At 31.0% G+C, this 17944-nt stretch overlaps 2 protein-coding genes across 2 annotated transcripts in view; one reads left to right on the top strand and one right to left on the bottom strand.

The window, feature by feature from the left end:
* The window catches only part of LOC115886206 (alpha-tocopherol transfer protein-like), a 45940-nt gene extending 41590 nt beyond the window's left edge, over positions 1 to 4350 (bottom strand). Inside the window, exon 1 of the mRNA XM_030905293.1 lies at positions 3970 to 4350. The gene's annotated coding sequence lies outside the window, so the exon portion shown is untranslated. The remainder of the gene's footprint in view (positions 1 to 3969) is intronic.
* LOC115886196 (odorant receptor 30a-like) overlaps positions 1 to 17944 on the top strand; it is a 34299-nt gene that overhangs the window by 3174 nt on the left and 13181 nt on the right. The window contains exons 2-3 of the mRNA XM_030905285.1: positions 377 to 423; positions 15120 to 15432. Of these exons, the coding sequence (XP_030761145.1) occupies positions 377 to 423; positions 15120 to 15432 (360 nt within the window). The remainder of the gene's footprint in view (positions 1 to 376; positions 424 to 15119; positions 15433 to 17944) is intronic.

The following is a 17944-nucleotide window of genomic DNA, read 5'->3' as shown; positions in this document are numbered from 1 at the left end:
CATTACAGTGCTAAATTTAGAGCCATAACTTTAAACTATTAACATTTTAAAGGTCTTATTTGTCTTAGCTGATAATGACAAGACAATATTTAATTTAGAGAAATTTTATTGGAATATGTGTGTAGAATTGCTAATGAATTTATATACAGAGTTTTGCATGCAACTGGTTTGTTAAAAGTTTTTTTCTAAGACTAGCCTAGAAAATGCAGTTTGACACAAAGAAAACTCGATCTGAAATTGGCGTTTTGCAAACTGTTGTGTGCTAAGGATTTAGCGCACGACATGTGTCATTTTGCACATGACAAGTGTTAATTTTAACATTTTTAACCTCCAATGTTTAGCTGAAACGCCAAACGCAACGCAGCCGTCAGAAAAGTGTCATCATTACATCGCAAATTATTTCACAAAACTGGCAAAAACTGAGTGAATCTGTTGCTAATTTGTAGTCGTAGAAAAAATAGCGTAAAAAAGTCATTCGAAAACTTCTTTGTGCACTTGTTCGATTTGTGTCGACAAGTGTTCGACTTGTGTTCGACTTGTGTCAACAAACTGTCGAACTCGTGTGCAAAACGTCGTTTTCGAAACTCGTTGTTTAATATACTATTGACTATCTAATTTAGATAAAGTAAGTTTGCTATAAATAAATAAAAAAATTATAAAGTGTATCTGTAATGGAATAGACAATATTTTCTTACAAATATTGTTTACTTCTTGTTTCTTTCAAGGCCAGAAATTCTACACGGTTTAATACAAAGGTGCCCTATATTTCACCCACCTGTCTATTTCATTAGATTTTTCAATCTCGTATAATTGCTTTGTTATATTCTTTAATAGTTTTACAGAGAACAAAAAAACATTTTGGAATTTTCCTTTAATTTAGTAGATTTGGTTCAAAAAAATTCCAAATACATTTTATTTCCAATAAGTTTTTATATTATGTTTTAATGTAATTATTTCACATTAGTACAATGTGAATTAATTTTAGGAAAATTGTTTCTTAAATTTTATTTATCTATAGTTAGTATAAAGAATTAATATCTACTTGTCTAGCTGTTTTATTTTTCACTTTACCTTGTTCATTTCTGGTAAAGTTGGTCCAACGAGACCAAAATATGACAAACAAATATCCAAGCAACAATGAAGAATTGATGTTTCTTCTTCAAAATACTATTAACGTTGTCTTCTCCTCAGACAAAGATTTTTCTAGATATTTTCATTTTTATGATTTAGTGTATGTTTGTATGTTCACACTTTTCAATTTTAAATACTATGTTTGACGTTGTTTCAACATAACTCTCAATAATATAATAGAGTAATAAAAAGTATAAATTGAAATGTACATATTTTATTTTTTATAAACTAAGAACCATCTTCATTTATGTCACGATAATTTATCATCAAATATCACCTATAAATATTTATTATTCTATGACTGTATACCGGGTGCGTCTCAAAAGTTGCTCACCCCTATAGCTTGTTTATTTTTCCAGATAGCAAAATTATATTTGGTATGTTAGTGTATAACATAAATTAGGATTGATTGACGTATTCAATTGTTTTTGGTCATTTCCAGTTTCACCGAAAATTACTACAACTTTTGATTTTTAAATGACACCCTCGGTATTTTTTTAATTTATTCGATAGAATATGACAGTCTGAATAGAATGACATCATATGTCAAGTTTTGACATTTTCGCATATGGTTTATTTGAAATTGTAACATGCGATTCATAAGACAATTTGACTCGAAATACCAAGTGTGTGGTATCAAATTATTCGTAAAAAAAATATTTTCCAAATATGCTAATGAGCCATTCTTGCTCCGTTTGAAAAAATTGAGATATGATTAAAAATACGATTTGGACATCTTTTAACCGGCCACAACAAGGCACGAAAAATATTGATCAAATTTATTTTTCGAAGGCTCCTTGATTAAAAATTAGTATTTTTAACACAGCCATGGTACTCTAGATTGAAATTTAAAATACGATTTTTAAAGCGAAAATGTCAAAAGCTGACGTCATATGATATGTCATTCTATTCAGAGTGTATATTCAGTTTTCTATCGAATAAAGTAAAAATATACAGAGCGTGCCATTTAAAAATCAAAAGTTGTAGTCATTTCCGGTGAAACAGGAATTGACCCAAAACGATTGAATACGTCAATCAATCTCAATTTATGTCATATACTAACATACCAAATCTCGTTTTTTTATCTGAAAAAATAAAAAAGTTATAGGGGGTGGGTCACTTTTGAGACACACCCGGTATATAGATAAAGTATATTATTTTTCAGTATTATTACAAGTTCATTTGTTGTAGATTTAGTTGAATATGTCGATAAAATAAATAGTTTTAAACAGTTCATAATAATACAAATAAAATAAAAAAATAATATACAGGGTGTCCACTTTAAAAAAAACTAAGTTTGAGTAATAATATTTCGAAAATGACAGCTCTCAGCTAAAAACTAGTTACGCCACTGCATTTACGTGAACAACTTTACGGAACTCAGTTTTCTTTTTTTTAGAGGATAACGGAAAAATGCAAAATTTTCAAATTCGCCCTGTGTTTCAGGAACTAATAGAGCTAGGACAAATATGTGTGTAGCATCTTTAGATTCATAAAAAAGTTAAACAGTGATGTGAAAAGCGCATATTTGTATCTCTACCCATAAACGAAGAAACACTATAAAATACATGAAAATGGGACACCCTGTATGATACTTATACAGGGCGAGTCTTAAATAAGTGCAAATATTTTAGGGGTAGTATATTTCGACCCCAGAAACACAATTACGTGGCTTTTTTCGCGAAAAAAAATTTGAATTTTTTGAAAAAAAAATTGGATTTTTGTTTAGTTTTTGGTTAAAAACATAATTTCTTGATAATATGGCAATATAGATAGTAGATTAAATTTACAAGATAGAAAACCCAGAAAATATTTAGTGGTTCCCAAAATTGAAGCTAAAAAACCTTTTTTTAGAAATTTTCAAAGCAAAATAACTCAGTTATTTTGGACTTATTTGAAAAACGGTAAAGAGAGAATATGTTTCTTTTATCGAGGTCTACCAGCCTTAAAAATATTTCCACTTATTTAAGACTCACCCTGTATAGTCATTGTAAGTATCGGGAATAAAAAAATATCTTAATGACAAAAAATAAATAACTAATTCTCCAAAAATAAAAATAAATAAATAAAAGAACTATCAATTATAAAAAAAACTTATGAAAAATCAATAACTTGTAGATATTATTATTAAAAATGTTACTGCTTAAATAGATATAGATTAGTCGTTTGTATTAATAGTTATTTTTTGTACAAGACGATAAAATGGTATTTTATCGTCGACCGAAAAGTAAAATAAAATTTTATCGTCGTGTGTCGTGTATAAAAAATATTTTTTTCCATAGCGAGTTACGTTTTAAAAAATATTCAGAAATTATTATTTCAAGGAATTTATTACGAGTAGAAAAAATATTGTGCTGGGTTGGCGTTGGTTGGCTTTAGTTGTCAGTTTTGAGTCAATTTTTTTTAATTCTCTTTCGTGTCGATTGTTGATTGAATTGGAGCCAGAAATGGCTCAAAATGAAATAAGTAAATTACCAACAGATATTCAGGCAGAGGCGCCATATCCAAACTACTTCCATTTAAATCCCGAATAACTTATGAAAAGGAATACAAAAATTTTCAAAAATGGAAGCAATTAAAAAACGTGCGAGAAGAAATAAAGTTTTTAACCTATCCTCGCTATTAACCTATCCTCGCTAAAGTACTATTTTATCTACTATTTTTGATAGATATAAGGCAATTTGAACAGTTGCTATGGAAAAAAGAAAATAACGAAAAAAAAATCACGAAAAATGTGAATTTATATTTATATGTTTAAATCTATCAATAATGGTTTGAATGAACTGTTGAAAAAGACACATTTTCAAAAAATTGAAATAAAAATTAAACGGTACTTACTTGCTGGTACAAACAAAGAAGGATCTTCACCCGACCCGAACACTAGCAACAAAAGAAACACATACACATATGTGATATGTATACACAGAGGAACTAATTGATATGCCGATTAAGAGCTAAAAGAGAGGCAACTGACAATGAGACTGCACCGCACACATACACGTTACGAATAGCCGGCAAAACGCGAGTCGCGTCTAAATTTCGTTATCGAGAAGTGGTGTAACAATTTACGTTTTCGTTTATATAAATGCACGGATCGTTGTTAATAAACAATGAGCGTTCTAGCGAAGGAAGGCGCTAAAACTTTGGAGTTTTTCGCTTTACAGATTGTGTTGAAGTACATAACCTTGTTTTGGATTGGAACAATACCGATTTGTAATCGATTGTTATTGATTATTTTCGTATTTATAACGCGTAGTCATGAATATACCGTGTGGTGCTTCGGAACACGGGACAGAAAATCCTATGTACATTTTGAAAAGGTCAAATATTACCTCCCCAGAAAATTTAATGCAAAAATTGTAGGTGTTAAAGTTGTACTTTCGCCTAAAATTGCGTTTCATTTCGAATAGAAATTTAAAAGTTATTCACGAAAATCAACTTTCAAATTTGTAAAATTTATAATACGGCCCAGAGAAAGCTACAATTAAAAATAGGTACCAGCAAAAATGGGATTTTGTCATTGTCAAATTTGATGCCACATTTTGTTTACAATAATTTGAAGGTACTAAATTAAGTAATTTTGTATAACATATTTATGATTTTCACAACTTCTATAAAAGTTACTATAGTTAAACGGCATTTAGCTATAAATGGTTTTCTCGCTGTATTAACGTTGATTCTCGCTATACCTTCCGTTTCCATTCCATATCCATTCCATATTCGTTCCATATTTTTTATTGTATTGTCGCTATACGTAAGTTTCCGTTCCGTATCAGTTTTTATTGTACAGGGTGTGACCCTTTTCTATAGGAGATAGACGAAAACTAGTATCGGTGTCTGGAGCTCAATTTTTGTCAAAAACATGATAGTGAAAACCGCACCTCGATATCTGTTACCGTTTATGTGTTTTTCAAAAATGTGCATTTTTAACAAATCGCTGTAACTTTTTTGCTATGGAAAATTTTGTATTTTTATGAAAATATATCTAAAGTATCTTTTTACGTAGAATTTAATGGTTTAAGTATATATTTTTTTTAAATTAATAATTTAAGAATTATCAACAGAAAATTTGATTTTTTATATGGGGCACCCTGTATATTTTTAATGCATTGAAAAGAATTTAAAATTACCTTTCCAAAAATATAGCATACTTAATATTTTGCTCGATTCTTCTTCGAGATACAGAGTTTTTAAAAATTCGCCCTATTTGAATAAGTATAGGCTTTGAACGGCGCAGTCTGTAATGCAATTGTAGCTGTGAGCAGCTATTACAAATAATAAATAATATTTCATGTCCTTTAAATCAACAGATTTAAACTATATATCTAATAACAATAAAAATTAATAGCAAACCAAGACGTGAAATTTTGCTACAGGTGTTCGACATGTCGACCATCTTCTGGACAGACGGGACCGTTTTTGAACATTTCTCGCGGAATTCATTAACTCAGTAGGGTGAGAAATACCGTCGCATAATCGCTAAGTATTTCTAATTCTTGTCTAGATTATACGGGCAATTTTAAAATAAGAACCTTTATTCTTCCGCAAATATAAAAATCCATAGGCACTAAGTCAGGCGGCCTCGACGACCAACGGCTGGGATCGTGCTTAGCTATTCAGTTATTCTCAAAATTGGCTGCAAAATTTTGCTGGTAACTTCAGCATTCTGAGGCGGTGCCTCCTCTTGCTGGAAAAATATGTTTTCGAGTTCCATTAGGGACAGATCATCAATAGTCCAAAGCCTACTAGTTAAAAGTGACGAACTTCTAAAAATTCAGTATTTCGAAGTGGACTATAACAAAATATCAAGAGAGCTATATTTTTGGAAAACTATTTTTTTTTTAAGTAATTAATAAGTAAGTTCTTTTCACTTAATTAAAAATATAGGGGATGTCTCTCCTAAATAAAAAATCAATTTTTCTATTGATAACTTTTAAATTATCAATTTAAAAAAATATACTTAAACCATTAAATTCTACGGAAAAAGGTGCTTTGGAAATGTTTTCACCAAAATACATAATTTTCCATATCAAAAAAGTTACAGCGATTTGTTAAAAATGCACATTTTTGAGAAATACCTATACACCTTCTATACACACAATAACTCATAAACAGTAACAGATATCGATGTGCGGTTTTCACTATATTGGTCGCGTTCATCAGAACAAGTTGATCAGTGAGCGATGTACCATCGATTGGTTGTCCTGCTGAACGTGCTTTTTAGATCAAAATCATAAGTAATGCATATTAAATTGTTTTCACCCATTTTTGGCACAAATCGAGGGGATTAGCTAACCGAGAACAATAAACAAAATGCTTTGTTTTCGTTTTCCAAAACATTTTGTGACATTTGGCGTATGTGATGTTTAATCCATCATGCATCGGTAGCGTAGCGTATTTTAAATCTGATGGAAAAAATGGCGACTGATCCCAGAGCGCTCACAACTAATCGGCGCGTTCAGCCGAAAATTAGTGATCGCTGCGGTAGCGCTACGTCTTGATGAACGCGACCCATGTTTTTGACAAAAATTGAGCTCCAGACACCGATATTAGTTTTCGCCTATCTCCTATAATAGAAAAGGGTGTTTCCCTTTAAAAGCGTCGAATTTGACCCTGTACAAATTATATTATTACGAAAGTTTTAGTTTAAAAATTTTTATTTTTTGAAAAAGGTAATAAGTAGATTTAATTAAGGGGTGAAAGAATAAATAAATATCAGATCATCAAAATGTTAACAGAGCTGGTACAAATGTAAGAACTTGACCAAAAAAAAGGAAGAATTGAAAAACCGGTGTTCACAAAGACTTTATGACCTTGTAAAATGTTATTATATAATGCTTATTAAATAAAACAAACATTAAAAACACAAAACTGACCTAATACGGCAAGGCGTAGCTAATTAATTACCTACAATCCGAGTGTATGTATGAGATATCTCAAAAATTTCAAGAACTATGCTTCCTAAATGATCTAAGGAAATTATAAATTAGTTAGAATATAATCAAACTGAATAATAAACTTTTACTTTAATGCAGGATAACATGTTTTATTGCTATAAATAATTCAGTTGATAATACAATTAATCTAAAATGGCTATCATACATAAGTAATTTTATTAAACTGGATGATTATTTATTTGATATACAGAATGGATATATTATTATGATACAGGAGGAATCTAGTTGATTTTCACCATGAATTTTGTTTTTAAAACTAACCATAAGTTGAAAATTCAAACTTAAAAAAGTGAGATACTTATTTATTTTTACAGCAAAGTAATGAGTTCTTTGGATGAACAATAATAATTTAACCCATACAAAAGCCCCATACTCACTATGCGCTGATACAGTTCGTCGATGCGATTTGTTAGTTCGTTTTGGAAATTCATCTATTGTGTTTGGGATATTCCTTTGAAGACGTCACTTTGCGCGAGTTTGACATTTCTGATTATGACTCAGATTGATCAGGAATGGCAAAATGTCATCACTGGTCTCGAGATCCTTGCTCTTATTGCTTACGTATTTTACTTCTGTCAATTATTTTTGATATATCACTTAAATTAACTATATTAGATGCATGCCCTGTCACACGCTTGTACTCAGGAAATCGAGTCCTTTCAAAAACTGAAAAAATTAAGTTGGCCTCTGTATCTCACAGATTATCAGCTAATTTGAAAAACTAAAAATACTATCAGATAGCCCTAATAAAGTGGCTATAAGGATGTGCAATTAGTTTTTTGATTTTCTAAAAAGTAACGAGAGGAAAAAATAAAATTTGTTTTCAAAAAAATAATTTTTTCCAAAAAACGCAGCAATCTTTGAAATTTTTAAAACTTTTTTGAGAGCATATTGGTGAACATCCCGAAGCGCAACTTTACCCTAATATAACCATGTTCATATTTATTACAGTTATCGAGATACCAATGCTCGTACCTCGAATTTGTAGCACCCTGTATAGCTTAAGAAGTTGGTTCGAAATTTGCGTAAACATATTAATAGTCCATAAATAAGTGTAAAATTATGTTTGGATCACCTTATTTCAAATATGTCACTTTCCTCTGACTCACTTTTTTATGTATATCTACTAGTTAATAAAATCAATTTAGATAAAATGCCCGATCGGTTAATTTTAAATTCAATGAACAGAAAAAGTTTTAACGGGTTTAGTCGCCTCTCTGCCACAGCCAATCTTTGCCAATGCCAGGTGAGTTATGTTATGAAGATCAAGAGCGAGTGTGGTAATCAGCTTTCTCCATGCAGCCAATTCAGACCCGCAGTGCATTCTACCTAACTCTTATGTTAAATATTTGTTTACCTTTCATTTTCTATTAGATAATGTATTTATTTTTATTTATTTATCGTCGCTGGAAGTCAATCAGCTACGTCAGTAAATATGCTTTTTTCTATCCATCACAGCATAAAAAAAAAAAAAGTTGGTAGTTTAAAAATGGCACAAACTGAAATTGTGATATACAAAATCAAAATTCCATGCGAATGTGAAATATTTTTATGTTGGTGAAACATCTAGAGTCACAGTGATGGTGAACAAACAGGCTCATTTTTGGTGACACGCAAGATATCTTTAAAGATAAAAAAATCCATAATTCAAATATTTTTCTTTCATAATGGCCTAGTTGGTTATTATTATTACTTACATGAATAATCTAAAGGAGAAAACATTCGACCAATGTGTACTACTAGTCATGACCTATGCATGCGAAACCTGGAGTCTTAAAACGGACATCATAAGGAAACTGCAGGTCATACAACGCTTGATGTAACGAAATATGCTGGGAATAATTAAGAGAGACCGTAAAAGAATAGAGTGGATACGACAAAAGACCCAGGTAATAGACGTCATCCACAGAGTCAAATTCCTCAAATGGCAATGGGTAGCACACGTAGCACACCTGGAAGAAGAACGGACAACAGATGGACCACAAAAATTATACCATAGTGCTGACGAGGAATTAAGAGACCTAGAAGAAGACCGAACCTGAGATGGGACTAGTGCATTCAATCCCGGGATCCCGGACATTTTTTCAATCCCGAAATCCCGGAATTGTCTTTTATTTAATCCCGGGATTTTCTGGATTCATGATTACATTATTTCTTTAATTTAAATCGTATACAAGTCTTTCATGATAGTACAATATGCGCTTATAAACAACCCTGAATGTAAGGCAACAACATAATGTAATGAGATATGATAACATCGATTTACCTAAAATAATATTCCGGGAAATGGAATTCTTCGAAAATGGACCTGACCGAGGTTTCCACTTGCAGTTAGCCTATGACATCCTGATAACTATTCCTCCAACGAGTGTGGAATTAGAAATGACATTTTCTATTGCTGGAATGTTGTGCAGTAAAATCAGATCTAGTTTGAGTGATAATACTCTTGATCAGCTTGTTTTTTTTAAGAATTTTTTTCAAAAAACATATTTAGATCCTCATATTTGTTACTGCATGTGCATAAGTTGTTATTTTAGTATCTTAGTATTTTAGTATCTTAGTACTTAGTACTATCTGTGTTATGCTGTGTCTGTTCGTTTGGTTATGTAAATTAAATAAAAAATGTATATATTAGTTCCTTTTAATGTTTTTTTTTTGTTAAATAAACTTATATGTTATGTTGTTTTGTAATGGGGATGACGTTTAATTTATGTTAATGTTTTTTTTGTTCAATAAAATTTTGTTAAGAAAGAAAATACAATATAATTTCAACGTAATTACTTTTTTCGTGGATCCCGGGACTAATCCCGGGATCCCGGGATCGAAAAATTATAATCCCGAAATCCCGGGATTGAAAATTTCTTTCGGGATTGAATGCCTTAGATGGGACCATGATATTAGAAAATTTGTAGGGATAACTTGTACCCGCATAGCCAACAATAGACAACAATGGGCCCAACTACAAAGAGAGTATGTGATGTAGTCCTACATCATAATTGGAAATGGTTGAATAAGTTGAAAATGATGATGATGATGATGATGACATTAATAATAATTAACAGTTTATTTCTGAAACCACACGTACGAGATATTCTCTGTTTCGAAGAAATTTGTTCGGCATGTTTGAATTTTATGATACCAGTCATACTATATATCTACCAATAGTATGATAGTAGATCTTTTCATACTAAGGGGATCATTTTCACTGTAACCAGAGGCGGATACAGGAATTTATTTTAGGGGAGGGCCAAATAAAAAGTAATGTAGAATATTTATACTTATTAGGGCGCTATTTCTAACCGAAAAGCCTAATATTTATTACAACTTATAGGTTTTAAGGAAGAAAATATTTTAAGGGGGGAATTTGAGCCCCCCTCTGTATCCGCCCCATGAGCCCCCCTCTGTATCCGCCACTGCTGGTAACTCTATAAAACATGTGTAGTAAACCGATCAATTATGAAATTCACTGAGAATTATATATTTTTCTCTTGCATTTTCACTTTATTTACTACTTATCAAAAATAATTAGGATACGTCAGTTTGACTTAGGTGTTTCAGTGGTGTATTTGATATTTTTTATAAGAGTTTATTTTTTTTCTTTTTCTTAAACCTTTAGAATTATATCCATTAATATTTTTTTTCCTTTCTTGGGTATGAGGTTTTTTTTTATTAATTGAAAATGAAAACCTTTTTTTTATTATTATGCGACGTTCCGCCCCATCATGATGGGCTTTCTCAGGCACTTTATTCTTGAAGCCGCAGCCGCCTTGCTACCACCAGTCTATATAGAAGAATTCAAGAATAAAGTGCCTGAGAAAGCCCACCATGATGAGGCGAAACGTCGCATAATAATAAAAAAAAAGTTTCCATTTTCAATTAATAAAAAAAAACTCATACCCAAGAAAGGAAAAAAAATATATATTTGATATTTTTGTTATAATATAATTATTCTAACTTATCTATTTTAACATTTGTATTGATAACGTAAAAGAAAACCAATTGAGTCTGCTCTATATCGGGTGTGTCTAAAAAGTGGCTTTTTATAACCCTATAACTTTTTTATTTTTTCTGATAAAAAAATGAGATTTGGTATGTTAGTATATGACATAAATTAGAATTGATTGATGTATTCAATTGTTTTCGGTCACTTCCTGTTTCACCGGAAATGACTACAACCTTTTATTTTTAAGTAGCTCTCTCGGTATTTTTTTACTTTATTTGATAGAAAATAACACTCTGTATAGAATCATATATCATAAGTATTGACATTTTCGCATATGGTTTATTATTGAATTTTTTGTTACGAACTTGCGGTTCGTAACGAAAATTTGACTCGAACTACCAAGTGCGTGGTATCAAATTATTCGTAAAAAAATTCTTTTTCCAAATATGCTAATGAGCCACCATCGTTCCGTTTGAAAAAATTGAGATATGATTAAAATACGATTTGGCCATTTTCTAACTGGCCAGGACAAGACATTAAAAACATTACACGATCAAATCTATTTTTCCAAGACTTCTTGATTAACAATTAGTGTTTTTAACATAGCCATGGCACTTTAGATTGAATTTTAATATACGATTTTTTATTAAGCGAGAATGTCAAAAGTTGACATATGATATGTCATTTTATTTAGAATGTAATTTTTTATCGAATAAAGTAAAAAAATACAGAGGGTGCCATTTAAAAATCAAAAGTTGTTGTCGTTTCCGGTGAAACAAGAAGTGACCAAAAACAATTGAATACGCCAATCAATCCTAATTTATGTCATATACTAACATAACAAATCTCATTATTTTTACTGAAAAAATAAAAAAGTTATAGGGGTGAGCTACTTTTGAGACGCACCCGGTATATCAGATACTGACATTTGATGATTTTTGGTCTTACTTCTTAGGCCCGGTTGTACAAACATAGATTTAACTCGAGTTCAAATGAATTGTGAAAAACGCTGAACTCGGCAATTCTATTTAACTATATTTTTCTTGTGGTATAAGATTATAGGACGATTCTAAGCCTCAAAAATGGATGGCTCAATTTGAATCGTCAAATACCTAATTATTCTATTACATCGAAAAACTTTTGAAGTTTTGAGTTCCACATTGACATGTTGAACTTAATTTAAATCTTAGCATATTTTATTAGACAAATTCTTAAAAATATATATTACTTATGAGCTTAATGCCCTTCTGTGACCTAATTATTTAATTTCAGGAATTAGTTTTAATATTTCTTGTAAAAAATATTATTTACTGCATTGCTTAGGGCGTTATTATAAGAGTTTTTTGTCCTAATTACCAGTTTTCATAGAATTCTAATTGTTGAATAATATTTAAATAACTCACGAATTACAGTAATATTTTTGTAACAACCTATATTATGCAAATCTAATAATTTAAGTACAAGTAGTACTAAAAACGGTTTTCCTTGAAAAAAATTGCACATATGCAGATTAAACGAATTGATTACTGCAGTGAAATAGTTAGGATTTAATTGAAACGAAATAATTTTTTTATTAACCGCGTTTAAGTTGATTTTAATGCTTGATTTGATCAAGGCCTCACCTGTTTTACACAGGATATTGTTTGAAGAAAAAAGAGATAATTAGTCTACCCAAGCATAAATGGCATAAAAAGTTTTTATTCTTAAATTATTTCCTTTTGAACTAAAAAGAATAATTATGTTTCTGATTTCTCTATTTCGTATATATCTTTGTATAGAAAAAAATATACAGAATCATAAAAAGTGGTAAAAGATATTAGTTTTTGTTTTCATCTACCTCCTATAGAAAGGGGTGTTTCTCTCTAAAAGCGTTCAATTTGGCACAAACTGTATAGGTAAAACGCTATGTTTAGTTGGTTAGACCTTACCATTTATTCTATTTTGTTGCGTATTATTTTTGGACTGCTTTTGTATAAATATTTACCATAAGTAAAGAGTAATATCGGTAGATTTTTCTTTGAACATTACCCTAAACAATTTGAAAAAAAGCGTTAATTGCCAAAAGATTAACTAAATGTATTATTCTATTACGCAAATTGTCAAATTGTTAATTTTTATTTAAGTAAGGTGTAAATTAAAGAAGGAATTAAAAATGGTAGAGAGTTCGTTCACATTATTATGAACGTGTTATGGCTTAGCTGTAAATCTTTTCAGTGTCAAGAGTAGATAGATATAAGTGCATGTGTGTTTAATGATTTATGTGCTAAGAACAAAAGGAAATTTCTTATTAGGAAGTAGTAAACTTTGAAAATTAATACAATAAAGCGATAAATGTATATTGTATTTCCTTGTCTTAGCATTGTACCCTGTATTTTCTTTAACGAAAAATGTTTACATAATTTAAACTCAAAGTATTTTAAGATAACTCTCCTTTTTGCTGCTAAGGCTAATCTGTAAGGGGACTTATTATTATTTATTATCTACGCAAACCCTTGTAAAGTTAATATATCTTTGCAAAAAAAGATTGAAAATATACCTCAATTTCCAACAATCGATATTTTTTTAAAATATCGATCTTTTTAAACATCACTAACATATTTTTTAAAATAATGAATCAGCTTCTACATAAGGGTATGATTAAGATTTTTCTTTTGAAACTATCAATGATAGTCTAGTATCGATCATTTATAATTCCCCAAACAATTTAATATACGAAACTTTATAACTACTGCAACCACTATTTAATATAATCTACATCACCTGAATTATTTAACAGACCCATTATGTAGTAAATTATTTATTAATATTCACACTAATATATGCCACCTAACAAAGAATTTATTTCACTTCGAACTCTTGCCATCTAAAGATGTCACCATCCTACGATTATCGAAATTTCTTCAAGATTGACTTTGACAGACTGAAACTCGTAGGAATCTGGTTAGAACAATCAAAATCTTTATCCCAAAAATGCTACACTATCTTGATAAACACGAATTATTTTCTGATCAGCTTAGTGCTGATTTTGGACAGAATCATCAACACGAGAAGCATGGCTGATTTTGGAATGACCTACATCGAGCCTATATGCTTCATGGCTCCTATAAAATCCTACTTACTTTTATCAAATTTGAAGTATTTTTACTCACTTTTTGACTATTTAAAAGAAGAATTATTTCAACCTGAAAACTAAGAAGAACATAATTTAGTTGTGAAAGTTTTGGACAATTTTCAGAAAAGAAAGAGAGTTTGTGTTATGATATTTATTGTCAGTAAGGGCATTGTAGGGAATTTCGTCTTTATTGAATATATCTTTGCAAAAAAATCTGCAAATAAAGGTTGAAAAAATATCTCAATTTTCAACTATCGATATTTTTTGAGATATCGATACTTTTAAACATCACTAATATATTTTTTAAATTATTAATCAGCCTCTACATAAGGATATGATTAAGATTTTTCTTATGAAACTCTCGATGGTAGTCTAGTATCGATCATTTATAATTCACAAAACAATTTAATATACGAAACTTTATAACTACTGCAACCACCATTTAAAATAACCTACAGCACCCGAATTATTTAACAGACCCATGAAATAGTAAATTATTTATTAATATTCACACTAATATATGCCACCTAACAAAGAATATTGTTAATTTATTTCACTTCAAACCCTTGCCATCTAAAGATGCCACCATCCTACGATTACCGAAATTTTTTCAAGATTGACTTTGACAGACTGAAACTAGTAGGAATCTGGTTGAAACAATCAAAATCTTTGTCCCAAAAATGCTACACTATCTTGATAAACACGAATTATTTTCTGATCAGCTCAGTGCTGATTTTGGACTGGATCATCAGCACGAGAAGCATGGCTGATTTTGGACTGACCTACATCAAGCCTATATGCTTCATGGCTCCTATAAAATCCTACTTGCTTTTATCTAATTTAAAGTATTTTTACTCACTTTTTGATTATTTAAATGAAGAATTATTTCAGCCTGAAAACCAAGAAGAACATAATTTAGTTGTAAAAGTTTTGGACAATTTTCAGAAAAGAAAGTTTGTGATGATATTTATTGTAGGTACGGGCATCGTAGGGTCGGGTTTATACCCGATTTTTGACAAAGAACGTCAATTTCCGTTTAATGCTTGGTATCCGTTTGACGTATTGCAGCATGGTACTTATGAGATGGTATATTTTCATCAGTTTGTTTGTGTGATGCTTATTGGAGGGTTGAATATGTACTGCGATGTTTTGTTAACAGCTATGGCTACTTTTGTAGGATTGCAATGTGAAGTACTTTGCCTTAGGCTTGGGAAGGTTGGTACATTTTCCGATGAGAAGAACAGGCCTTATTTTATCAAATGTGTCCAGCATCATACGTTAATATTGAAGTAAGTAAATAATCAAATACCGGGTGTTGCATCGTAGTTGGAAATTCCATGCAAATTTTGAACTGTCTAGATATTGGCACCCCTATTGATTTTATAGCGAAATCGTAAACAGATTTTTTTTAAGCTCTATACGTTTGGTAAACACGCATATCAATTTTGGAAAAGCCAATTTTGCGTAATTTGACAAAAACTGAATCGATTTTTTAAACTGAATAGGTAACAATCAAACACCCGTCAAAAACCGACATAAGTTAAGGTGTCAGCGTCATTTCCAAATGTAACTTAATTTTAATAAAATTTTAATATTCAGTACTAGTAATAATTTATTGTTATACACACAAAGAAAAAATGAGCATGATAAAATGGTAGTATGCAAGTAATAGTTTACAAACAACAACAAAACAAACAACGCTTTATTGTACACAAAGCCAAAACAGCTTCATCGACAAAGCACTTACAAAACAAACAAAAGCACAAAAAAATATACAAACAAAAAATACACAATACAAATCATACAAATGAAAAAAATGTAAGTCATTAAAATTACAAAAAGAACATACATGGACAATTGCAGAACACTCAGCAGTAAATCGTTATGATTTTAAGAGTTATAAAATATTAAATACTTGACCTTTGACCAGTGTGTGAGATGATCTAAATTTTAAAATTCAAAATTGTTCATGATTAAACATCAACATAAAAGTCGTTTACCGCATATAGGGCTCTCTCCAGTAAGTATGATTTCAGAGCTTTGCGAAATGCGGGAAAGAATGAAAGCGACTTGATATTCAAAGGCAGATGATTGTACATTTTTTTGGCATTGTACATTATTGAGCCTTTAACTAGCTCTGAACTCGGGGTGGCAGATAAAGATCGTGCTCCGCATTCCTAAGTGGATAGTTGTGAGATGGCCTTTCGGGAATTACAGATATGTGCTTGCGGATTAAGCAAACGGATTCAAAAATGAACAAGGAAGGAAGAGTCACTATTTTGAAATGTTTAAAGAAATTTTGGCAGTGAGTTCTACTGTTCAGTTCCAATAAATATCGAACTGCTCTCTTTTGAAGTCTGAAAATACGATCAAATTTTGTTGCGTAGCAAGTGTCCCAGAATGGAAGGGCATAACGAAGAGAACTCAAAAAGGGCATAATAGGCTATTCTAGAGGTTGATAAGTTTTATATATCTATTCTATTGTTACGTTTTTCGTCGGTTCCGTGTGGATAGAAAGTCACAATTTATTTAAACACTATTTATTTAACACTAATTAACAAAAACAATAACGATAAAAGACTTATAGAACTATTTACAAACGATTTATAACTAAGAATTTATTTTGAACTTTAGCGCGTCAACTGTACTGTTTATTTATAACTGGCCCCTGTAGGCCACAGCCGCCGGCTTTTATACCGACAGGTTAAGAACTCTAGAATAGTCCATAGATCGTTAGGTGCGTAGAGAAGGTTTTCGAATGTTCTCGTATGTACTAGTCCATTCCAGTGGGACTCGATTCTTCTCGAACGAATGAATCATTACGGTGTCTATTCTTTAATGCGATGTTAAGGTCATCTGAGGGCGGGACATATAGTTAGGTTAGGTCGAGTCCACACGGGTCCGCCCCAACACTATTATAAGTTGCATGTTTCGGTTAATTTCTCCTGAATATTAAAAATTAAATTAGGCACTTTTGACAATAACAAACTCATAGTTTGTAAACCTACCTGGCTATTGACTGGTGTTTGATTGTTACCTGTTACGGTTTTAATTTAAAAATAGTTGCAGTCTTTTTTAAATTACGCAAAATTAGCTGGTCCAAAATTGTTGAAATTTGGCATGTGTATTTACCATATATAAACCTTTAAAACATCTATTTACGGCTTCGCTGTAAAATGAATAGGGGACCCAATATTTGAACAGTTGAGCCAATATTTGAGCAAAATTTGCATGGGATTCCCTATGTTTCCAACGACGATATTCAACAAACCTTATGTTTGAACCAAATTTTCTCGAAAATAAAGACATAATTTAAAATTCCGTTATAATACGGAAATGGATGGAAGTTTTGTGATTACAGTGATATATAATTTATATGGTTTTGTAACAATGCTCGCTATGTTATGGCAAATGCTGAAGCTCTGCAAAGCTTAATCAAGCCCATAGATAAGGATCAAGCCTTACTTTAAGCACGTTTGTTTGGAATTTTGGATGTGGCTTAACACGACAGGATCGGGCTAAGCCTTAGGCAGATTTCTGAAATATAATATATATTTCCTTTGGCCACACACCCGCTTTACTCGACCCCTGATAGCGACCCAAGCAGTACAGCGTAATAGACTCTTAATAGACGGAGAGCTGGCTACATAAAAAACCTTATCATCGTTACATGGCTAATTTTTTGTGTGAAGTATATATATATAAGCGCGATATTACTCTACAGGGTAAATCTTGAATAAGTGCAAATATTTTTAGAACTGGTAGATCTCGATAAAAGAAACATATTTTCTTTTTACCGTT

Source organism: Sitophilus oryzae, unplaced genomic scaffold, assembly GCF_002938485.1.
Source record: "Sitophilus oryzae breed Bouriz unplaced genomic scaffold, Soryzae_2.0 scaffold_471_pilon_pilon, whole genome shotgun sequence".
NCBI lineage: Eukaryota > Metazoa > Arthropoda > Insecta > Coleoptera > Curculionidae > Sitophilus > Sitophilus oryzae.
Note: the sequence above shows the minus strand (reverse complement) of the source record. Positions and strands in the feature narration are given on the sequence as shown.